General features: G+C 52.3%; 1 protein-coding gene across 1 annotated transcript; it reads left to right on the top strand.

The window, feature by feature from the left end:
* Positions 1 to 303: 303 nt before the first annotated feature.
* HPCAL4 (hippocalcin like 4) lies at positions 304 to 13,402 on the top strand. The gene is made up of 4 exons (XM_032789592.2): positions 304 to 463; positions 8,928 to 9,097; positions 9,724 to 9,939; positions 11,092 to 13,402. Exons 2-4 carry the CDS (start codon positions 8,936 to 8,938, stop codon positions 11,287 to 11,289), a joined length of 576 nt encoding a protein of 191 aa, XP_032645483.1. The 5' UTR covers positions 304 to 463; positions 8,928 to 8,935; the 3' UTR covers positions 11,290 to 13,402.
* Positions 13,403 to 24,790: the final 11,388 nt, after the last annotated feature.

Genomic DNA, 24,790 nt, shown 5'->3' with positions numbered 1-24,790 from the left:
ATAACATCCTGGGACCTGCATCTCTCCTCACTCCATCATGCCCTGATCCGGGAGAAGACAGAGCACAGGAGACCCCATGTCAGCCTGGGAGCCCTGGGAGCAATCTCCCCCCTGCTCAGCCAAGCGCCCCACGCCCCTGAGCACAGCGGGCAGGAGTCAGCCCCACAGGATGCTAGCCTGGGATCACGTTCCCAGCCCCACCTGTAGCAGGCTCTGCTGACTGACACTCTCCTCTCCCAATCAGCCTGGCAGCAGAACCAATCCGGCTCCTCCCTTCGGAGCGGGGCGGGGCACATACTGATACAAGCCAGAAGGAGAAGCAGCTCCCAGGCAGATCAGGTGGGGGAAGCAGGGCTCTGTTGAGTGCATGGGCAGGGAGCTTTCTCCTCCTTCTGAGACATCGCACCTGGGGCTGGCACCTCGCTGGGCCAGAGAGACACCTGCATCCCAGGCCACCTCTAAGGTAAGAGGCACTTGGGAGAGTGAGAAATGCTCTAGGGACTCCTACAGTGGCTTTAGGGGACAAAAGGGGTTTGGTAGAAATAAAACGGTGGTTTAGCAACAGCTAATGATCACACAGTGTGTTGTGATTAAAGGGGGGGGGGGCAATGGGTCTGATCAGCCAGGTGGCCCTGTCATGTGGCCTGCTCTGCTCGCCCTCTCTTCTGACCCAGAGCCCCTTGCTGAGTGAGCTGTGTCTGGGGCACCACAGGAGCTGGTCCCAGCCAGGTGTTGTACTAGTGGCATCTATTGCAAAGGTGTGTGTGTGTGTGTGTGTGTGTGTGTGTGTGTGTGTTGCTTCTCCTGAGGCAGCAAAGAGGCTGGGATTCTGGTTCCTTGGCTAATGTGCCCTATAGGTTTCATCTCAGAGCTTGCCCTGTGCTGGCATCAACCCACAACTCTTGCTGCTCCTTCTGCAAAGTTTCCCACAGCTCTGGCAGTAGGTTTGGCGAGTGCGGCACCTGATCTAAAACCCCAGTGTGGCTGGCAGGCATGGGGAGCCCTGCCTTTGGGAAATGGCAGATGGGCTGGCTTTCAGGAGGGGGTGTTCTGCATTAAGCCCAGGAGAGCGTCCAAACCCAACCTCAGTCAAAGACCCTTAAGACCCTTTTGGGGAGACACGTGCACAGACACCCGTCTCCACCCCATCCCTTTGTTTGCCTCCAGCTAGCAGGTTCGTGCAGTGCAGTGAGGACCGTGTCGTGCTGCAGATCCCAGCAGCGTGATTTTACGAGTGTATGTGGGGGAGGTGGGCTGGGGGGAGGGACTGAAAGGGTTGTTTTAATTTATGCTTTATAGTATTGGGGGGCAGTAAGAGGATCATTCCTGCACACATGCTAGCATGTGCACATGTGCTAGCTAGTTCTTATATGTACCAAAGCTTTAGAGTCTCTCCCCTAACCATAAAAGCAGCCATCTTGTCATTGCCGGTGGGAAGGCCCTGGTTTGGGAGGGGATCTCAATGAGTCCCCTGAGTAATGATTTGGGTAAGAGGTATTGTAAATGGTGGCGTTGCTATTCTGGAGGCCAGTGTCTCCAAAAAAAAGTCTGCAATCCAGAGTCCTATGTTCAGTCACAACAACAAGCCAGTTCCCCGGGGCTTCAACCCACCAGGGTGCTGGCCACAGTGGGGGGGTTTTCCTTCCCCTGTTCCCCACTGCCTGCAGCAACTACAGCGAGCTGCACGCAGGCAGCAGGTCACAGGGAGACTTGTTTCATTGAGATTCTGTTATCTTTTGACCAGTCAGAACTCTGGAGGCATGTGGGGTGGGTTCTCCTTGTCTTGGAGAACCTTCAGAAAGTGCCATTGCATGACAGAGAACAAACAACGTGTAACACGCTCCAGCCCACGGAATGAAGGAGCCCTTTCCAAACTCCACCATGTGCCCGCATCTTTGGATTGCACATGGTGTAATGTGTGTATCTAGGCACGCACAGTGCTGATCGGTGCACACGCACCAGGCAGACTGTCCGCACAATGGAATGTACACGGCACACAAACAGTCTCTTACAATTCTGGATCTTGCATCAAGCTGTTGCTATGGTTCTTTAACTGTTTGTGCAGCAGCTTGGGTGGGGCCACAATCAATAATTCTACAGCTCCTTTCATCCCGCACAGTCCCACAAGCAACCATGAACGTCTCCACTTAATCCCTTGTTCCACTGCTCAAGATGTAACTTCCTGCCTCTGGGGTTCACTCCCCTTCCCTGCACCAAATGGAATTGTCCCAGCCCAGGAATGGCTCTTAAAATGACTCCTGAAGTGTGAACTAGATTGCATCAAATGCAGCCTCAGAAATATGGCTTTAGTGTCCCTTCTCTTTACATTCTTGTCTCATGTGTGTGTACACACCCCTCTGCGCACACAATGGATATGAGTGCACAACCTGAATATGCATGTTCCTTATGTGTTTGTAACCTGCCTAGCTATATTACATACCCAGGTGGTGTAGCACTCCTTACAGACCTACGCATGAAATGTTTTCCTGTCTGCCCAAACCCACAGGGCTGAGCACACGCTGCTAATGCCTGTGAAGTCACCCCTTTCTGCTGCTCCCAGAGTGCTGGCTCAGCTCCTGCTGAATAGGGACCATGCAAATACCACCCATACCGTGCGGCATTCCTCATAACAGGTCTCACTGTTCTGTTATGCAAAGTGTGCCCACTCAGGCCGCGATGGGAACCTCCCTGAGCATCTACTGGGAAGGATTGTCCTTCCTGTCTCTGCACACTGGAGGGGATCCCTCAAGCCCAGCTGTCTCCCTTCCCTTGAACCCACCTGCCCTGCAATTCTTCTGCCTTTGTTCACAGCAATGGCTCTTGCACCAGGAAAAGCCTGATTGCGTTAGAGGCAGAAGAGTTAATTCTCTCTCCATAGCAGAGCTGCCTGTGCCTAGACTCAATCAGGAACTTGTGGTGATCTGCAGAGGGACAGAATCCCACTAAAGGGAAGGAAGTGGGATTCCAGGACGCCATCTGAGCCCTCACAATACAGAGGGCCTGGAGGAGCAGAACAGCTGTATCCAAGGCCTTTCTCTGACGTTCAGAATCATAAATCTCTGCAGCAAGATGGAAAACACAGAGAATGGAGAATTTCCATGCACTATATGAGTCCAAGAGAATAACTCGTGCGCTCTGGCTTCCTGTGTCTAGCAGATACACTCACACCACATCTTTCAGCCCACAGCACTCTGCAGGTTTAAACTGATTTGCTGGTTGTAGCTTGGGATCCTGTCACTTGGCTGCTGAAATGCAGCCACTTCTAGGGTGGAGTGTAGCTATTGTGAAACAGCATAATTGCACCACAGTTTAGAAGGAAAACTCAGGCAGGAAAGCATCTTCCCATTTTGCAGCTGGGGGAATTGGGGGGGCATGGAGAGGTGATGTGACTTGCTCAAGGCAGCATGGCTGGAACTAGCACTGCAGTGTTCCTGGCTCCCAGACTTATGCTCTGACCACTGCTCTCAATTAGAGCTGCAGGGAGAATTAGAAGTGGGAAGAAAGGAATTGACCAAAGTCCAGTTTCAGCCAAGGCATGAGTTTAACACTGAACTCTCTCTCTCTCTCACCCCCCCCATCTCCTCCCCGCCCCCGAAAGAAGCTGTACAATCTTTAATAGCAACAAGGAATTGGGACCTTGTTTTGCAAACAGCATGTGAAAAGGTGGCATCTCTAGCAGCAGCAGCACCAAGCTGGGATCAGGGCTGGCTCCAGTGGTTTTGCCACCCCAAGCAGCCCCCTCCTTCCCAGTCGTGATCTGCAGCAATTCAGCAGGAGGTCCTTCACTCCGAGCGGGAGCAAGCGACCCTCTGCCAAATTGCTGCCGAATACCTGGACGTGCTGCACCAAGCACCTGCTTGCTAAGCTGGTGCCTGGAGCCGGCCCTGGCTGGGATACGTGACTAGTGTTGGCTCACAAGAATCCTCATCAGCATGTCCTGCACTCTGGTGTTCCTGGAAGATCTCCTGCCCAAGTGGTATGAGGCCCAGTCCAGTCCAGTTTAGCACGTGACCCTGTCAGATCCCAGACCCAGGTTGTTAGGCTTTCTGGAGAACAGATGCACTCCCCGTGGCAGTGGCTGTGACCCCTTGTTGTGAAATGGAGCTGGACTGTGAGGTTGTTTATGCAGGTTTTTAGGAAGACGGGTCTGTGAGCATGCAGCAGGGCCTCACACATTTTCCTGCTTGGAACTTCTCAGGCTGAGTCTTGGCGTAATAGTGGAGTGGGGATGGGAGCACAGGGCGCTTTCCCTTTGGCGCATGGGCTTTTTTCTCTCTGACACTGCTGGTGCTGGCCGTGGAGTGGGCGAAATCAAGCATTGCAACACTTAATCTTATTCATCAGGACCAAAAGATCCACCCCTTTAAAATATGGGGCAGGCAGCGCTGAAGTGAAAGGTCCAGACAGCTTTATGTGAGGGACCCAAAGATCTCAAAAGCCAAGTCTCAGAGGACGAGCACTAGTGGGAGATGTAGAAGAAACCTGATTTTTTTTTTTTTTTTTTTTGCTTTGACCTCCCAGATGGGACCACTAGCCATGATTTCTTCCCCCCTTCTTCCCTAGAAGAGAATGATTTAATCTTGTGGGTGTTTTTTCCCCTCCCTGAAGCACAAAGGTCTGTGGAAGTAAAAGGCACGGGGGAAGAGTTGGCTGGTAGCTTCGGGGATGCTGCTACTGTTGGCAACCATCTCTCCACAGTGGAGCTGTCGCCATGGTAACTGCCTCAGCACCAGCTCCTATACGTACCAGAGTAATGAGGAGATTGTCCCTGCCCCCCTTCAGCGTGAGCACAAACAGACCTGGGGGAAGGGGGTGGCTCGGCCTCTGTCCCCTCGCAGCTGCACCTCCCTATGCCTGAGACGGATCAGGAATTTGGGCAGTGTCTGCTCCACTTGGGCCTGGAGACAGTCCAGTGGGGGGGTGTAGAGATGGTGGTTTTGGGGGGAGGCAAAGCTGCATTGACATGCCCCTCCATTGCGTGTGTCAGGGAAGGAGTAAATGTGTTGCTTCTGCACTGGGTGAAGTTGCAGGGGTGGGAAGTCACTGGGGGTGGGGCAGTCCCCCAAAAATCAGGAGGGAAAATAGACAGGAAAGAGACTCAAGCTAGGGCAAGGCCAGGTTCTTCACGATGCTAAATGCCCTCAGCTCCCGTTGAGGTCTGTGGCAGTTGAGACCCTCGGCTCTGGGATGCCGAGAAGGATTGGGATGGGTGCAGTTTGTGAGTGAGACTGGCTGCAACTGTTCTGGAGTGTGGCAGGCGGGGGCCATCGAGGAGTAGGGGAGCTCCAGAAAGTGAAGCTGGGAATTCCCAAACAGGAGTTCTTGAAACATCCGAACTCTGCTTAGAGATCCTTCTGCTCTGTCTAAGCAAAATGCCCATGGCAGAGCAGGAGCCCAAGGCTGTGGCTTCATTCTAGCCTGTTTGTGCAGTAAAGGTGGGGAGGTGGGCGCCAGGCAGAATACGAACCCCAAATTCCACTCACAGAGTCGGGAGAGCAGTAACTGAGTGAGTGGCTTGGTGCATTTAGGCCCTGAGGGAGAGCTCCCCCCAGAGGAGATGAGGGAATCTGCATCATATGGTGTCCCGAGTGGGTCCCTGTCACTAGCAGCAGGTCTCTTTCCAACCAGTAACTCTCTGGGATCAGCTCTGAGCTTAGAGATGAAATGTTAGTGCCATGCATGCAGTTGCTGGTGTTCTGCCTTCTGTTCCCAAATGGTGCCGCAGTGTCCCATAATAAAACCCCCATGTCTTCAGTTCCCTCCCCACCCACCTCAATCTCTGGCCCATATGTGTTGGAGCAAAATCCACCTCGGCTGAGAAACCTACTGAGGTTCAAGGGGTGATTTAAAGACATGGGCTGGGTAGAGCTTACGGTCTTCCAGGAGCCTGCTTCTCCCCCTCCAGCAGTTCTCCACCATGCTTCATCGGGAGAGAGCGATAAGCAGAGAGTGAGTGGGTTGAGCAAGGCGGCTGTTGTGAGTTGGGGGGTGAACTTGGCTTAGTGTAACTGGGAACTTCTCCTCTTGTTCAGCAGTGGGGCAATCCCTGTGTCATACTTGGGGGGGGGGGGCATCTGAAATCAAAGGACCCAGGGACATCTCCTCTCCCAGGCCCTGACCTCGCTGAAGTTTAAACTTGCAGATCTAGATGCCTACATTTATTTTCTCCAATTGCTCAACATCAAAAATCATTGGAAGAGAACACTGCAGCAGGGGACTAGATGCCTGACACACCTTCTCTTGTGCAGGGTGAGACGGTCCCTCCACCAGCCAGTTCTGCTTACAGGGTGAGTTCTCTTCCTGCATGCCTGATTGCACGGTATCCAGGACGCAGAGACATCAACATCCGTATCGAGAGATTAGACAACTGGCCTGTGATCCCAAATGAGGTTGGCTCAGCCTCTGGTCTTCACTGAAATCAACGGCAAAACTTCTATTGATTGCACTGAAGCACTTACCAGCTCAGTCACTTCTGTAGACAGATGGTTGCAGGTTCAAGTCCCACCCTGTGACTTGGGCTTGGAACTAATAGAGAAGCAGGAAGGTGCTGTGCTGCTGAGGTCTGTGCTAGGAAGGGGCATCATTTATTTGTGAGCATTTTGAGACTGTCGTCAGTGACAGTCTCTATCTTTTCTTGGGGCAAGGAACAAGATGTCCTGGGTTTCCCAAGACAGTACAGGAAGAGGCAGGCATGAAGCGGGAGACAGAGAGGAGTGCCAAAGCACATGTCTGTAAATCACTGGCACTTAAAGTGCCATATTTTGGAAGATGCATCAGACTGAGGTCTGGGCTTGTCCATTGTTCTGGTCTGTCTCCTGGTGAACTTAAACATCCAATTTTCTTTAATTTTTTTGAGCGTACAAGGTAACACCAGTGTCCTCCTGGCCAACCATCTGCCATTCGATTAAACAGCAAATAACGACCCAGGCTGTGCAGGAGTGATTGCTGAAACCTAGGCAGATTCTTTCTTTGCCTAGGCAGTCCCTAACTTGCCAGGATTGTGCTTCTCTGTGCATTGCCGTGGGAGAGCCTGGGCATGAAAGGAGCTGCATGAAAGCAAGTGCTATTTTTATAAAGGGCTGACTGATGCAGACAGGCAAATGTCAGAGCTGCCCTAGCAGCACCTTTGAAATCATGACCTCCAATGTAACACGCTTGCTAAATGTCGCCCTCTGCTGGTTAGAGCACAAAGGATGAGAGCCTACTACTACTTTTTGCTCAGTTGGTAAAGGTATCTGCTTTAGAATTGAAAGTCTTGAGCTCTGTCTTGGGACCTATGTCTGGGGTGATTGTGACCTCTTTGGACCCTCTTGTCTGCTTCCTAGTTAACCTCCCACAGTGGGGGGTTGGCATACATCGCTCGAATTCATTAGATACTGGTTCCCTGCTCAGGAATTCATCACCGTAAATACTTTGCTGTTATGTTGCACCTGTCATATAAGAATCTCAAAGCATTTGCCAGGCACTCATTAAGACTAACAGTGCTCCACTTGGAGAGGTATAACAGCTGTTCTGTAGATGGGGAAACTGAGGCACAAAGGCTGACCTGTGACTTGCCTGAGCTTGCAGAGCAATGCAGAGTCCTGAATAGAAGTCAGAAATCACGTCTCCCTGCTCTGACCACAGCAAACAGCAGCAGATTATTATCTATAGCTACTCAAATATTTTCCTGCAGCCTCTTTGTTCCCCCGAACCCTTCCCTCTGGATCTAGTCTATTGACGCTTGCATCAGGAGGAAAAAGCAGCCAACCTTGTGTGGAGAAGGGGTGTGTGTTCTGGGTGGGGAGATGTCTCAGATTCCGTCCTGTGTCAGTGCTGGCAACACTCCACTCTCTGGAATTCTTAGATGTGGCCAAGCACACGCCTATTGGACTAAAAGGTGGATTGGTCTGTCTGAGCGAAGTAATGGTGGGGGGGCAGACCCTCAGGATTGACAAACCCAAACGTTCAAAAACCACAAACTTTGGCTTAAATTACAAGATTTTTTTCTAAACTTGGGATTCTGTTTCTTTGCCTGCTTGGTTCCGAGCTTCTTGGGCTATGCTCAAGTGACAGTTTTCAAGCTCTTCCTCTGTCTCCATGAGGGCTAGAAATGTACGGTTTTGGTTTTGGTTTGTTTTTGTTTTGTTTAAAAAAAAAAAAAAAACAGATGGGACTGCAGTCACCAGGGCTTCAACTTCAACCTCAAATATCAGGAATCTCCCAGTAAACCCAGGAGAGTAGCCTTCTCAGCTGCTCCTGAAGCCTATCTTACACTGTGGCAGGTGCCGTGAGACAGAGTCACTGGGTGCTGAGGTTTTACTGACCATGAGGGCAGGTGCCAATGACTGGTAGGTGGGGTGTTGGCCAAGGTCTGTCACTTTCAAGTCTTGTCTTGACACCATGAGAGTGATGTCAGATGGTGCTCCTGGGATCAGCTGTTGAGTCTCTTCTCTGTAGGAGCCAGGATGCCCCTGGTCACAAATGCTACTGCAAGTGTTGCTGGTTAAGGCCCAAAGAGACATGGTTAGTATGGAAACATCCATGCCGCAAACAACCCCACTGAGTGGTGGGGAGGGCAGGCAGATTTTCTCAGGGCTTTGAGCTGTGTGAGAGGTGGCTAGTGAGTCACATTCATCAGTCACAGGCTTTTCCCGTAGTGTTTCTATCTCCTCTGAAATGTTGGTAATGTTGATACTTGATGCTTCCAAGACCTTTGACAATGTCAGTGTTCTGTACAAAGCTTAACTAGCGAATCCTCCCATACACACCCATGAGGCTGGTCAGCATGATTACCGTCATTTTCAGAGCGGGGGAAACTGAGGCACGGAGATGAAGAGACATGTCAGTGGCACAGTTGGGAAGGGAGCCCAGGAATTCCTGTCTCTCAGCCCTCTCCCTAACACTGTCGGTACTTCAGCATCTAGGAACTGTGCTGTTCTTTCCAGAGTCCGTGATGGGAAAACACAACAGTAAGCTGGCCCCCGAGATGCTGGATGACCTGGTGAGAAGCACAGAGTTCAGTGAGCAAGAGTTAAAGCAGTGGTACAAAGGCTTCCTGAAGGACTGTCCCACCGGCATCCTCAACCTGGATGAATTCCAGCAGCTCTACATCAAGGTACACGGGAGGGAGGAAGATGGTCAGGGTTGGGTGGATGGGGGCAGGCGCTGAGTGAGCTGCTGGGAAACATGGGGCTACGACCCTTTAAAAGGCTGCATTTGGTAACTCGCTGAGACCGTGTTCTAAGCTACCAAATGTTTGATTGTTCCTTCCGAGTCCAGTCGGTGCAAGACCATAACACCCCCAAAAAACCTTCTTTGCTACCCTCTATCTGCAGGCTGAGACATGCCCTGAATGTATCTCCTCAAATATGTGATTGCCCTGGTGTTTTCCCATACCCCTTTCTCTGCAGTGATAAAGTGGCCATATTTAGACTTCAGATTCCCTTAAACTTTAGATAAGCCTCTTACTATAGTGGGGGTGGGGATGGGGTAAAGAAGTCCTCTAAAGTTCTTGCCTCCAGCCAGGCCTTTGCAGATTTGTGCCTAGAATCAAACAGGTCCAAATCTTACTCCTTTTCCCCCCTGGCTGTTGTGTCTAAGTTGATGCACTCTCTCGCTCTCTATTAGAAATACTGATTCTGTGTGTATCTGTCTCTAAGCAGCAACAAATCCCGTATGCTCCCTTGCACCACAAGTCCTCTGTCTCTCTAGATCTCTTGCTAGCCTCTTCTCGCCCTGCAGTTTTTCCCATATGGAGATGCTTCCAAGTTTGCCCAGCACGCCTTCCGCACGTTTGATAAGAACGGTGATGGGACGATCGACTTCCGGGAGTTCATCTGTGCCCTGTCCGTCACCTCCAGGGGAAGCTTTGAGCAGAAGCTGAACTGGGCCTTTGAGATGTACGACCTAGATGGAGATGGGAAGATAACCCGCTTGGAAATGCTAGAAATAATTGAGGTATTGGAATGCACTGGCCTCTCTGTCACTGTGAAGACAGTGGGGTCAAAGATGCTGCAGTGGGCTGGTTCTGATCATCAGCCCCAGCAGTGATGGGAGGCTGGAGAGTGGGACCAAGGGACTAGAATAGAAGCCCGTTCGAAAAAACTGCAGCTCATGAGTGTCCAAACTCAAAAACAACTCCAGTGTAAACCAAGCTCCAAACTGTAGATAATAAAGACCCTTGGCCCCTAGTGGTAAATCCATCTCCTGCAGAACATTAGCCCTTCCTGTGTCCCTCCCAAGAGCTAAGTCCCCATACTTGATCACAGAATCACCTCTGGCAATGAATGCCCTGCCTCAGGTGCAGGCTGGGCCCTGAAGCTATGCAGGGCCAGATCTGCTGGCACTAGCTGATGCAGCTCTGTGCTGATTGGAATGGCACCAGGTTACGTCAGACAGCCTGGCCCACAGGCACTGCAGCAGGGGAAGAGACCGGCAGGTGGGTATGTCTTCTCTGCAGCCTAGGGCGTAACTTTTGGCACAGGTGGAGCTACCTGCACTAGCACACTGCAAAATAGCTGTGTAACCATGGCTCCACGAGAGGTGGTCCAGGGTAGCCACCTGATACAATCACACCTGTCCCCTCGCATGTACTTACTTTGTCAGTGCACTGGCTCAGTCCAAACTAGTGCTGGTGGAGCTACTCGAGCTGGAAGTTACCCATGGCTGCATAGATCTAGCCAGGGGGTGTCTCTACGCTGCAGTCAGTAAGGTGTGACTGCAGTGTGTGTCAACCCACCTGAGCTACATCGAAGCTTGCTCAAGGAACAGCAGCAGCAGGGGTGGGGACCATTCAGGTAGGTGGGCAAGCAGGGCTTCAGGTGACGGGGTGGCTTATAGCACAGGTAGGCCTGCCCTTTAATCCAGGTAGCATGGCTAATAGTAGCTGTGTGGCTATGGCGGCATGGGCTAGTTCCCTGTACCATGCTATCGTTTACTTGTGCTAGCTGGATTAAAACTAACATGGGGACACCTGTCTGTCCTACAACCATCCCTTCACTTGCTGTGTGGACCCGCTCAGCCCTGCCCCCGCTAGCGTGGTGTTACCGTGGTGCAGAAGGGGCCCTCCTGGGTACTTCACCCCTCTTCCCTCTGTCCTTTATGCCTCAGGCCATTTACAAGATGGTGGGGACGGTCATCATGATGAGAATGAACCAGGATGGGCTGACGCCCCAGCAGCGGGTTGACAAGATCTTCACCAAGATGGACAAGGACAAGGATGACCAGATCACCCTGGAGGAGTTCAAAGAAGCTGCCAAGAGTGACCCCTCTATTGTCCTCCTCCTGCAGTGTGACATGCAGAAATAGAGGTTTCCCCGCAGACTCCAGCTGGACTGCCCGAGGCCGCGTGCGCCAGCATACCGGTTACCGCCCTCCCTGCCACCTTGCACCCAGCCCCTGCTTCCCAGAGCTGTGCATTCAGCTGCCTGGGGCAGAGTTCATTCTGCTTGCAGCCTGCCACTTCCTAACCTCCTACATCCCACTCCCTGAGTGCCCCCAAAAGGACTGCCTGAGCCACATGCCATGTTAGAACCCTCTGAACAACTCCCACCCACCCCCTCTAACCCCACAGCCCATCCCTTATGGATCCATCCTGGGATCATGCTGCCAGGAGTGCATCTGCTCTTCTTTCCTCACCTAGCCCCCAATACCAGCTTAAGCCTCCTCAGTACTTAAATCCCCCCACCCCAGACCCCTGAAGTGGCCTGTCCAAGGCAGTGTTCACCCCATAACTGACATCAAGCCTTCTGACTCCCCCAAAATGCTGCTTTCTCATCCCTAGTTTGCTAGTTTCAAACAGCCCAGCTGAGGCTATAGAAACTGGAATTCTCCCCCCTCCCATTAAACCTGATTCCTGGTGCCCCAACTAGCCTGTTGCCGTACCCCTTGCTGTCAGTCCTGACCGTCTCTTCCCTCCCCCACATGACGTACCCTAGTCTATGGAGCCCCGAATTGAACTAGCCAGAACTGGGCCCTGACAGGATAGCTCCTGAGCTCCATGCCCTGGGCTCCAGTCCTTAGCCTCACAAGAGAGTTGCTGTCCTGCAGTCTCTGCCTCTCCTTTCACTGCTGTCAGCAGCCAGCAGTGCTTGCAGGGCTCCCACAGGTGAGGCATTTGCAGCGTTGAGACATTTAGACAGAATGGATTCTGCTGCCTCCTACCATATGGTGCAGCTGTAAAACCCCAGAGTGCTGCATTCTCTCTGGCTAACGAGGAGCATTGCGGAGCCAGCAGCTTTGGGGTTCAGATGTGTTTTCATGCACCCCTCTTTTTGTCTTGAAGTTAATCTATATTTAAATTGCCCCCTCTGCTCCCCAGGCCAACCAGAAATCAAAGCAACCCTCGAATGCAGGCATTCTCAGTGGGCTAAGGAAGGAGCTATTGGTGCTGTATGCTCCTGTCAGAGGCAGCCCTGGAGTCGAGCCATTGCACAGCTAATCTCCAGAGTCCCTTTTCCTGTTGCCTTGGTATGTTGGGGCTGGTCCCGTGTTCAAATGGCTCTTGTCTGCCTGGGTCCGAGGGAGGCCAGAGCTGAGTAGACATCTTGCTGTTAACATGAACACCCACCACAACACTTAGTGCAGGTTCATGGAAGCGAGTTCCTTATGATTTGGGTGGGGTGGGTTTGTTGTTAATGGTAAGGACAGGCTTTAGTCCTCTGCTGTGGGTGGAATACAGAGATTCTGCCTGTTGGTGGCATTGCTAGAGGTGAGTATTTTCTGACTTAATCTCCTCGGGGCAGGAAGAGTCTAGGCCAGTCTAGCTTAGCTGGAAGAGACTGAGTTGATTTCTGTTTTGAGTCCTGGGTGTCGCATCTGCTCCCAAGCGCAGCAGGGCGAGGGACAACCCTCAGCGCAGGAAAGAGTGGCATGCATTGCTCAGCACCCGCGTGACCTTTGCAGCTGGGTAGCAGTGTTGACTCTCTGCAGCGGCAACCCATCTGGAGAGGGTATGAAGTGAGGGGTGGGTTGAGGGGAAAGATCGAGGGGGCTGTCTGGAGCTGGGGGACAACCGCATGGCCGTGATGGGGTGAAATGTGATGAGAGTCTGGGTCAGGGATGGTGGTGGAGGACGCACACACATACACAGTGGCGGATTGTGGGAGAGACATGGGGACCAGCAGAACAGCTGGGATCAGGTGGTGATTGTGGTCTCCACAAGGACCTATCCAGCCGGGGGGGTTGCTTTACAGAGTAGGTTTGAGGGCCTGGGAGTGATTTCATGAGACATTTTTTAACTGCATCTCCCCTCCCCAGCCTGCCACCTCTGCCTTCTCCAACCCCAGGACAGTTGTTTGTTCACAGATGTGTATCTAGTCTGCTCGTTGTGGTTTTGATTATTGTAATAACTGTTAGGAAGCCGTGGAGTTGTCTATATATTTTTTTAACTGAAAAATAAAATGTCCCACAAGGGTTTTCACGGAGCAGTTATTGGTGGTGCCAGGGCAGCGTAACCGCCTCTAGGTCACCCATTCGCCTGCTGCAGTAATAACCAACATCAGCTTGGTTTCTCCCGCGGCTTTTGCTTCTCAATAGTTGACAAAATTCTGACAACAGCACCGGGCTCCAGCCTGTTGTCCATTCCTGCTGCTGCTGTGCATGCTGGGATGGGCCGTTCCACCTGGAGCGAGACTGATGAAGGATTTGTGGAAAGGGCCAGACTCGGGATGTTACGTGACTCCTCCTAGAATCATTGTTGGGTTCTTCGAGCCCCGGGAGCTGCAGCCAGCTACAGGCCTGAGGTGAGAATCCTTAACTCCATCCAAGAGAGGGAAGTGGGTTGATGTGGGCAACAAAAGATTTCTCACTAGACAGCCCCCAAAGAACTCGTCCAATGTCCTGAGTGATTAGCTTGGGTCACTGGGCTCTTCAGATATCCTGGGGACCTGCACATCCTGGCCTGGGAAGCATCTTAGATGAAGCTGAGGGGCTCACCCCTGCCCCATGAGTAAGGTTAATGGCAGCTGAGTGCAAGGGGACAATCTCTTCCCTCAGGCAACTTCACCCAGTTTGCTTTGGTATTCAGTATGTGGACACCCTGAATGTAGGGGTTGAAATGCCCCTGAAAACTCTGAGCAAACATTCACAAACCACCCCCTCAGGCTCCTGGTTTTATCTCAGTCCCAGCCAAAGGATCACCCTGGCTTTGCCTGGCTGTTGATGAACCTGGTTTCCACTCTCTGGCAGAGCCCTGCCTCATGCCTGCTACAAAGCCGAATGTAGGGCCAGATCCTGCCCCTTGCTTGGGTGTAGAGCCTCGTCCCCAAAGGGGACGTCTGTAAAAACTCACTTCCTCGAGGGTCAGCGCTCAGGGCCATTTACACAGGCTCAGGCTTTGGGGATAAACGTTGCAGTGTAGACATTTGAGCTTGGGCTGGATTCTGGGCTGACGCCCATCCCCCTTGTGGGGTGCTAGAGGCTTGGGCTTGGGCTGGAGCCTAATGTCTACACTGCAATATTTAGCCCCAAGCCCTGGGACCTCCAGCCTTTGCTGTGCTGTCCCATGGGTCCTTTGCTGCAGTGTAGCTGGACCTAAAGAGACTTCTGAGGAGCCAGCTGCTTCAGGGCGTGCTCCAGGGGGCCTGATCCCCCTAAGCAGGGGGAGTGCAGGGCTTGGACAAGACCTAGCCCAAAGGGCCCCTCAGGCCCTACTGTAGTTAACATGATTAACAATTAAGGGCTGTGCTGTCACTGCAGAATCCAAAATTCATAGATCCACTGCTCCAGCCCTCTGGGCAGGGGGTGAGGTGAGCACAGGGGCTGTTAGCATCACTGTAGCCATGGTTTGCTGTGCATCTTTTGGCAGATGCTCTGGGGGGCTTGAAGTGGGGGGGGGGGCAGGGCGAGGGGGAAAGAATTGTATTCCCCTGCACAAAGCCCATTCACTCAGGCCTTACAAAGGGGGTGGGGGGGAAGGAGGTGGAGAACCTTGAGTTGCTGGGGCTGCAAGGCATAAAGAACCAGTCTTTCCCCTCCTTTCCTTCCCCACCCCCCCCTGCAGCTGGCTTAGTGCTGGGGCAGGCCAGTTGCCCGGCTGGAGTGGAAGCACACCAGTTTCTTGGGCAGTTGCGTGGGGCTGGTTGCACAGCCCAGAGCACTTGCAGAACAAGGCCGAGTGTGCCCATTACCCTGCTTTCTGCTCTAGTGAGCTCTGAAGGAGTGTTTGGGAGAGGGATGGTAGTGGCCCAAAGGTCACTCAGTCAACTATTTAATTCCTTAAAGGAAAAATGAGCAGCACATCAGAGACACAGGGTGGCAGGTGTTAAAATAAGGCCTCAATGAGCTTTTGAATAGAATTCATCCTGGGCCCTGCTGTAGTACCATTGCCCAACAGTCAGTCAGTTCTTATTTTAATTGTACAGACTGAAGCACGGGGCCCGTGGGTGTTGCCTAAAACCAGAGCATGAAGCGGTGGCAGAGCTGGGCCTAGATCCCAGCAGTAGATGGGCATTTCCTCTGTGTCCCCCTGCTCCATGTGTGTGAGCACCCCTGGGTCCCAGAGCTGCAGCTTGATCATGTATCTACCTTTCTAATGCTGGATTCTGCCTTGGCCCTAGAGGCTCACAAACTTTGCAGCACCAAGAGCTGTCCTGGCAGCTTGCGGCCTCCCCCAAGTGCCACACCCACATGCCCATATGCCATGTTCACAATGGGTACAGCTTGTACCAAGTTATCACAAAGCTAGTTTATGTGATTAACGTCAGTGCCTGAGCTCTGCTTTGCACTGCTCCGTCACCCGGAAAGGAAGCTGTGTAGGTCTGGAATGCGATGTGAGCTCTGGGTTAGCCTGAGCGAGCGATGCCAGCAGCCCTTCGCCTCTACCTGCACCTGCCTCTTGCTTTTCTATTTATCAACAAGGAATCCCCTTCCTACCCTGAAGATCCTAGAAAATGAGGAGATGCAAGAAGCAATTACAAACCAGTGCAATGTGGGAAAATTCTTGTGTTCCTCTCATGAGCAGTGCAGGGATGAGACCAGCTGTGTCCCCAAATCCCTTGCTCTGAGGGGATGGTACAGCATCCTCCAGCTGGGAGATGTTTTGATGACCTCTTATGATCAGCTATTCCAAGAGGCCAGGGTACCACTGTCCTCTCCATATTCTGTTTCAGATGCCAGGGTTCTGGAATAGAAAAGAATTAGGTAGATGTAGTTATCATAGATTATTAGTTGCTCCACCTGGCACAACAGCAGAGCCCGAGAGCAGCCATCAGCTTGGTCCCCTATGATGATTATTGCAGTAGTGCCTAGGAACCACCCGAGAATGGAGTCCCATGGTGTTTGTAGAATACCTCTTACAGGCTGAGAGAGTCCCTGCCCGCAAGATTTTACAGTCTGAGCTGGGTCCAGGGCTGTAGTGTGACTTCTCATGCCCAATCCCTCCTCTCCCAGTCAATTTCTCCATGTAGACACTCCCTGAAACAGCTATTCCAGAACACCTCCCTGTGTGGACACTACTCTGGAAGAGGAGTTACTTGAGTCTGGAATAATTAGTGATCTAAAGCAGAGTAATCCATTGTGGAATAAAATTCCCTTTATTCTGGGATTGAGCATCCACACAAGGAACTACTGCAAATAGTCTGTTCCACAGTGGCTATTTCTAGTCAGTTTCTCCATGCGCCCAAGCCTGCTACAGCTTTAACTCGTGCTCCTTCGCCCTGCCTGAGCAGTGCTCCCGTCACGCAGACAGTGCGAGGGAGCTGGCAGGGATAAGGAACCGCAACAGTGTCCCACGCAGGAGAACCCAGCTCAGTTTTCCAGTCCTGGCCTTGCTCACTTCTCTGACTTTTTTCTCTGTAAAAGAAGGGCCGGGGCAAAGACTTCTTGCTGCCCACCCCCAAAACTGGGCATGAGTTACTCTAGAGGATAGAGGGAATTCAATTCTCATGGGAGACAGCAGTTGTCTAGTATAAATTGGAAGTTGCGACCGCATCAGGCAAGGTCAGAGGAAGGGCAGGCTGACGTGCACGCCTGCGTTTCTCTTCGCAAGGAATTGATGACAGACACTGACGTGATCGGAGACAGTGCTGACTGCAGCCCAAGACGCCACTGAAGGGCCTGGCCTGCTCTCTTCGTTGAGCTCAGCGGAGTTACAACAGATCCAAGGCGGTCAAAGGAGCCCCAGCAGGTTGACGCTAGTGTGCAGCAGGCAGGACCTGGCTCAAAATATCTAATGAAGGGGATGACTGGGCAGGTGGGAACAGTGGAAGCTTCACCTGCCTCTGGGAGGTAGGTGAGTATCAGCCCCATTTCACACATGGCAAAACAGAGCCCCGAGAGATTAGCAGCCTTGCCTGAGGTGAAGCAGGAAGGCAGTGGCAGAGTTGGGATGCGACCCCCAGCAGCCCTGACTCCCTGCTCTAACCACTTGACTGTGCTTTCTTCCTGAAAGGAAACGCAAATCTGGAGCAAGGCCCCAGGGTGCTGGGGGGTAAATGCACTGAGCCTCCTGATGGGACCAGCATGTTTTAACCACCCCGCCGCCTTGTGAAAGGAACCCCTCTGTCGTATGCAGCTTAGTAACTAGACCTGCTTGTGGGGCGCTCGTTCCACTAGAGGGCAGTGGAACACCCAAAACCAGGGAGTTTTCTGAGTCATGCTGCCAGGTGCCCTGCAGCCCACTCCTCTCTGGCTGGGCCGCTTTCTTGCTTTCATTCCCTTTCGCTCTCCTCCGCCTCCGTTGTTTAGTTTGCAATGAATCGAGGGCTCATGGGAGTTGTCAGACAGTTCTGGGGCCAGAGGTGGTGCCAGTCCCCCCCCCCCCCCGAGTCAGGAAGGGCCCACAGCACGAACATTCTGTTCAGATGCTGCTGAGTTTGCTAGGAAAGGACTGGTTGTCATTTATCCCCTGCGAACTGGCTGGAGACCCAGCAAACTCATCTCCCATGGGGGCTACCAGACTGTAACTGCATGGTACCAACATCCAGTCATTGCTAACCTGGATTGGATGAGAACGATGCTCTTGTATGTACAGCTCCTAGCGCAGCGGGGCCTGGACTATACCTGGGGCTCCTAGGCACAACTACAACATAAATAGCTATGATAACAGAGGGAGGCTCCATTGCTCATTGGTGAGCCATCCCCTACTTCTGCAGTTCCCTGTTTCTTCCTCCTCCTTTTCAGTCTCCTCTTCTTGGCTGTCTGATTCTTCCTTATGTTTTGATCTCTTCTTCCCCACACCACCCCCCATCGCAAACTTGTTAAGATAACGACCGAGCCCTGGTTGCTAGGGAACTTTTGTCATATTAGCATCTTAAAAGACTTTTAATTTTTTTTTAATAATAAAAAAAGGGTCCTGGCGTGTCTTCAGCAGCAAAGTGCCCCCAGAATTCCCTGCAGGGCGGCTGCTCAGCCTCACTTGGAAGCGCAGAGGCAGGCTGACTTGACAAACCCTGCTCTCCTCCCAGCTGCCACTGTCCTTTTGTGCTCAGTTCCAACAGCGTGTGCGGCACTGAGCGACGAAGGGCCTGATCCTGAGAGAGGAGCTGAGGTGCTGCAGCTGCCGTAGGTGGTGGAAGCAGTCAGCGCTTGGCGGGGGTCAGGCCCAAAGAGAGTCGCTGCCCCAACATGTTTACCATCTAAACAGAGAGACAGACAAACCTGGGCTACGGTGGTATTTTTCAGGAACTCTCCAGCAGTAGCACAGCTGGCAGCCCTAGTGTAGATGAGGCTCAGGCGCCTTTCCCACTGTCACCTAGAAGACAGGAGTTAAATTGGTTGTTTTCAAGTTGTGCTCCATGAACCCTGGGGGTCTGCACACTATGCCTAAGACTTCCATAGGGGTCCGCACACCTCTGTCTGAAATTTTTTAGGGGTCCACAAATGAGAACCACTGAGTTAGATGATAGACTGGTAAAAACTCCTGTGCCCTCATTACACAAGTGCTCCTCCTGATGGAGCTGCCCCACAGCTAGGGCAATGGAGAGAGGCAGCTCTGCGACTGGACATCTTGTCTATGCTGCAGTTTCTGTTCCTGAGGGGAGAGCCCCAGGGTGCTACCCAAAGCCAGGGTAGGGGGAGCTTCCCTTCTGCTCGGGGAGCTTGGTACTTCACTTCCCAGGCTCAGGAGCCCCAAAGGGAGGTGACAAAGACTGGCTGCTGAGACACTCACGGTGACTGTGCTCTGCTTTCTGGGCTGATGCTGCTCGAAGCAAGTGGCATGCAGGTCACAGTGGGTTCCTTTGCCTGGCTGGGTCGCAGGTGGGCTGCAGTTCTATAAGCTTTGGGCATGAATATGGGTTAGAGATGGGGTCAGGGAACGTGAAAGCTTTTGCCACAACAAAATAGTCTCCTGAGCATAGTGGGGGCTGAGGTCGGTTAGATGGAGTCGCCTTGGACTTTCCCATGTGTGTGCAGCTCTGCAAGTGTCTGGGGAAGAAGAAATGGTACAAATCCCATAACTGTGTTATTCTGTGTGCAGGCCCCAGCCCTCGATCCTGGTAACGAGCCAGCGATGCCATTAGAAAGGGCAATAACTTAAGCCTTGGACTGGAATCACTGGATCTGTGCCAGGAGGGATGGTGAAGTAGCTGCCTCTCTCAGTGGCCACCCTCCCACTCCTGCATGGGTGTACATGCTGTGTATGGAGCCTGGCAAAGCACTTCCTGGGGTCCTCTATCAAGGCTGAACTGTTACCAAACACCCAGAGAGGATTTCCAAGTAGTTCAGGATCAACACAGCACGGGAGCCACCTCTGAAGCCAATGCTGTTCTCCAGCAGCACCCTATGCAGCACTGTGGTCCCCAGCCTCAAGGGCCGGTTAGAACATGAGATGCAACAGTGCCGCAGGTTTTGTCCATTCCCTGGTGCTTCTCGCTAACAATGAGACAGCAGGCACCTGATGGTCTGATTAGCCCCGGGCAAGCAGCTCTGAACATTAATTGCTGGATAAAATATTGTGCAAAACACACATCGAATGGCTTTGTCGCATCTCACAGGCAGCAAGGGTGAGTCCTGGCGCTCGGCCAGTGCGCAGTCCTAAGGGAAGAGGATGGGATCCTTGGCAACAGTCCCTTGCTACATGCAAAGTCCATGAGTGGGGGTCCTGACTAAAATGCCTCACAGCTGCCAGAGTGTAAATAGGCCAACACCCTCAGAGCCCTGTCAGAGACAAATACGATTCACCTGCCCAGCATGGTGCTGCCCATGGGGTCTGGGGCTTTATCCCCTGCATCCATTTGTCACTATAGCCTGCTTTGCCTGATCCAGTAGCAGGTTGCTGTATGGTGGGGTGGGGAGTTGTCTCTCCTCCTCGTGCCTTCCTGCCAGGGTGGTGCTTTGTGTCACTCAGTTTCCATCTCTAGTGGATGGGCCCTGATTCTCTCTTTGGTCTGAGTTCTACACATTTTACTGTGATGAGGCTGCTGGGCCATGCAGGCCTCCCTAACGGCCTGGTTTGTTGGTTTTTGATCTGTTCTTCCACAGGTCTTGATCTAGTGCCTTGAGCATCATTTAGCTTAGGGGGAGGTTGTTTGGTTCCCTTGGTCTGAAGTGGAGCTGGGCAGAAAATGGGATTTCTGTCCCGTGGAAAATTCTGACATTTTGAAATCTTTGTGCCAAATCTAGATGAAAGGTTGAAACAGTCACAGAAGAAAAGATTCTGAAGCATTTTGCTTTGGAAACCTTGAAACGACTGTGTTGAAATGAAATGTTACAGCATAATATAGAATGTTATATAGTCTATAAATAATAATGACAATCCGATAATAAATAGCTTAAACGAGAAAGTTGAAATGAAACACTCCACTTTGATTTTGAAATTTTTCTGTCTAACGTTTCACCAAAGTCAATAGGTGCCCAGGAAACACTTCGATTTCCGTGAAACAGCATTTTCTAATGGAAAACTTCAGTCTCAATTGTTTTGACCTGCTCCAGTCTGAAATTCAGTGCAGCAGAGACTTCGAAGAGACCTTGTCTAGGGGCGGGTTAGGGTGTGGAGCGGGTAGGGTGTGGATCGGTTCTAGGTGAAGGGGCGTTTGTTGTTTCAGATAACATTGCAGCAGAAGCTGTTTTCTTTTATCATGTGTTCAGCACAAGGGGGAATCAGCCTCCTCCTGCTCTGCAGCCTGGATTCAGTGAGTTCCTGGTTGTGCGTTTCTTTGCACTACTGTAGGGAAAAAGGGTTCCTCTTACAGTTTGTCTCAAATGGTGGGGTTTTTTAGCAGTTAAAGTTGGGCCTCACGCTTCAATCAGATGGGCTGGGTGATATAAATGAATCCACTTGGGAGGTGATTTATTAGCTAATGAATAAGATTAATAATTCCATTCACTGATACACAGCATAGTCCCCCCTGCAGGGACTCAGAGGAAGAGCGGGTGAATCCTGATGAGTGCACTGCAGTGTCTCCATCTCAGACCACCAAACCATGGGTCTGTTTGTCCCCGAGGAGCCTGCTGGAGGATGATGGACTCACACCGTTCCCACCAGGGGTTTCAAGTCTCCCTGACATTTACCCAGCACTGGCTTTGCACCAACTACTCTGGATGATTTACAGTCCTTTGCGCTCCGCCAGCAGGACTAACCTGTCATTCATCAGTTTATCAAAGGGTGGGCAGGTCTCCATTACGGCCAAGAACTTGATCACCTCCCTGGCTCCCAGCTTCACAGGGTAGGGTTCCTCTCTGGTGCCCCCAGACAGACTTTCACCAAATTTTAGTTTTCTGCCTCATTCACCCTCTAGATTCCAACCTTTCCTCTACACCGCTGTTGTGAAAAGCCTGGCCCATCTCTCGGCCTTCTCATGCCTTGACTAGCACAACCTGCCTGCATCTCATCTCCCCCACATGTCACTGCTTAGCTCTTCTTCCTCTCTCAGTGCTCCAACCACAGCACCCTTTCTTCTGCAGCACCAGATTGAAGCGTCTCCTCTCTTCCAGGCCTTTGCATAACTCCACCCTAAGTAGGTAGGGCCCTAGCCCAGGACTTGGCAGAGCGAGGGGTGATTCCCAGTTCTGCCACAGATGTCCTGTGTGACCTTGGGCAAGTCACTTAGCCTCTCTAGGTCTTAGGTCCTGGTCTTTACAGCAGGGGTAACCCTCTTGCTCACAGGGGTTGTGTGAAGACAAATACATTAAGATCGTGAAGCATTTGGGGATCGACTGCCATCAAGCGCTACACAGAGTTACAGATTATTATTACCATTTCAACCCTCCTGCTCCTTTGTACCCTGTCTTCTACCTGTTCCCTTTGCCTCCTTCCCCCACTCTCAGCTTTGAACCATCTTTTCTGACATCCTATATTTTGGGAGCACCCTCCTGTCTCCAGGCGCCAAGCACCCTTCCTCTCTCACTTGGGATCTTTCCTTAAAACACACTCCATTTCCCAAGTATCAGGTGGGTAGCAGGGTTAGTCTGGATCTGTAAAAAGCAACAAAGAGTCCTGTGGCACCTTGCAGACTAACAGATGTATTGGAGCAGGAGCTTTCATGGGTGAATACCCACTTCATCAGACGCGTGGATCTGCTGAAGTGGGTATTCACCTCCCCGGAAAGCTCATGCTCCAATACGTCTGTTAGCCTGTAAGGTGCCCTTGGACTGTTTGTCCATTTGCCAAACCTCCTGCCTTTCTCCTCAATCCCTGGGCATCCCATGACCGTTGTCCCATTTATTGTTTCCATCTGAGTCAGCTCCTTGGGGCAGGGACCTGGACTTAGATCTTCAAAGGTAATTAGGCTCCTAACTCCCATTTACTTCAGTAGAGGTTAGAAGCCTGAATAGCTTTGCAGATCTCGGTCTTTGTCTTTTCTTAGCACCCCCGAATTCCCTTGTACCCCTCTCCTGAGAACAGCAGCTGGAGCCCCCAGGGGCTCCAACAGGGATCAAGGCCCCGCTGTGCTCGGTGCGGTGCATGCACATAATAAGAGTCCAGGGGCTTACAGTCTAAAGCAGCTTCATTCAGCCCTCAGGGGTTCAGGAGCCAAATCAGCACTCACCGTTACCCCCAAGAGCCCCAAGTCGTTGCTTCGTTTACTCTAGTACCAGATAGTCAAAGGCCCTGTGAGGGGCTATCATAGATTCTAGGACTGGAAGGGACCTCGAGGTCATCTGGTTCAGTCCCCTGCCCTCATGGCAGGACCAAATACTGTCTAGACCATCCCGGATAGACATTTATCTAACCTACTCTTAAATATCTTCAGAGATGGAGATTCCACAACCTCCCTAGGCAATTTATTCCAGTGTTTAACTCCTGACAGGTAAATGAGAGCAGGAGTTTTCACTTTGTTCAGCCCATACGTTCCCTGTAAGGTTCTGCCTGGTTTGGGAGTTTCTATATATTAAATCTGTGCATACTCGTGCCTATTTAGATTAAACAGGTCTTGAGACATAGGCAACAAATGAGATTGACAGAGAGCACTATGCAAAATGATTAAACGGAGTGGCCAGGGAGTTAGCCCCGGCTGGGTGTCCATCTCAACGCCACTTCCTTATCGTGGGCCGGGGCCCCCACACTCCAGCACACGGTACCAGCGCGGACGATAGGTGGGTTACAGATCAAGCTGGGTTCGGGTTAGGTGGAATATCGGCTTTTGCCTGTGACATGCACCGAGCGGATCTGATGTGTTCAGAGCTGCACCTGCGGCCGGGGAGCTCCTTGCTGCAGGGAGGGACCGCTGGGTATGCCCGTCATCGTAAGCAGGAGAACCTAGCTCAGGGCACAATTTCCCAGGTGGGGCACGCCTGCAAAGCATGACAGCAGCAGCAGCCACGACTGCACAGTGTGGGTGGGGCGGGGAACTAACGAATCTGGGGGTGCCCCCCCCAGCTCTCCCCCCCCCCGCAAGGAAAGGCCTTACTGGTTTGGGTTTTTTTACCGGTCAGGCTTCATAGAAAGTCTTCTACCGCTTGCCCGGCCTTGCGGCGCTGTCCCAGGCCTGGGCGCCGCTCGCGGCCTTCACCCGAAGCCTTCCGGCGTGCGGCTCCTATTCCCAGCGGGCCGGAGCCCGCGAGCGGAGGAGTGCTTCTGGTGTGCCGGGACTCGGCTGAGCGGCGCGCGCGCGCCTCACAGTCCCCGCCGCTGCTGGAGGGGGCCTTATAGGGCGCCCGCCCTGTCGCTGCCCGGATGGGGCGCGGTTAACCCGTGCGGCGCTGGAGCTTGCCGGGTATTTCCAGCCGGCGCACCTGCCTGCAGGCACCGGGGGGGCTGGAATATCGCGGCTCGCTGAGGCTGACGGCGGGGGTCGGTGCTGCAGCCCGGGGCAGTGTCTTCCTTGTCGGGCAAGCAGGCACGCAAGCTATGGGAGGGCACCTGGTCGGGGGCGGGTGCGGGGTTCCCTTCTGGTGCCGCACGGTGCGACCTGTGGCCAGGTCACGTGCTTGCCGTGCCGTCTGTTTCCCTCTTGTTTACTTCCCAGCCGTGTGATACTCAGGATAATCTGAGAGGCAAGCGGCGTTGATGGTCGTCGTGGCTTCGATTTCTTACTCTGCGCTGGTCAGCGCCTCCCCAGCTGGAGTCAATCCTGTCCGTGGTGGGCAATCATTTCCAAGAAAGATGTGGAGAAATTGGGAGGTCCAGGAAGAGCAACAAGATGATGTAAGGTCTTGGAACATGACCTGTGAGGAAAGCGGAGAACTGGGTTTGTTTAGTCCCAGAAAGAGAAGCTGCGAGGAATATGATAGCAGTTTTCCGTATCTAAAAGGAGTGTGTATACGGAGGGGAGAAACGTTCCCTCCTCTAAGGATAGGCAAGAAGCATGGGCTTAATCAGCGGGGAGGTTAGGCTGGACTTTAGGAAAGTTCTAACTGTCGGGTAATTAAACACTGAATAATTGCTAGGGAGGTTGTGTCTCATTCTGAGATTTAAGTAGGTATAGTT

The sequence above is a fragment of the Chelonoidis abingdonii genome, chromosome 25 (assembly GCF_003597395.2).
Source record: "Chelonoidis abingdonii isolate Lonesome George chromosome 25, CheloAbing_2.0, whole genome shotgun sequence".
NCBI classification, from domain to species: Eukaryota; Metazoa; Chordata; order Testudines; family Testudinidae; genus Chelonoidis; species Chelonoidis abingdonii.
Note: the sequence above shows the minus strand (reverse complement) of the source record. Positions and strands in the feature narration are given on the sequence as shown.

Coding starts and splice junctions, on each gene's coding strand:
- HPCAL4 (XM_032789592.2), top strand. CDS start 8,936: ATGGGAAAACACAACAGTAAGCTGGCCCCCGAGATGCTGGATGACCTG. Junction 9,098..9,723: donor TCCAGCAGCTCTACATCAAG/GTACACGGGAGG, acceptor CTCGCCCTGCAG/TTTTTCCCATATGGAGATGC. Junction 9,940..11,091: donor AAATGCTAGAAATAATTGAG/GTATTGGAATGC, acceptor TTTATGCCTCAG/GCCATTTACAAGATGGTGGG.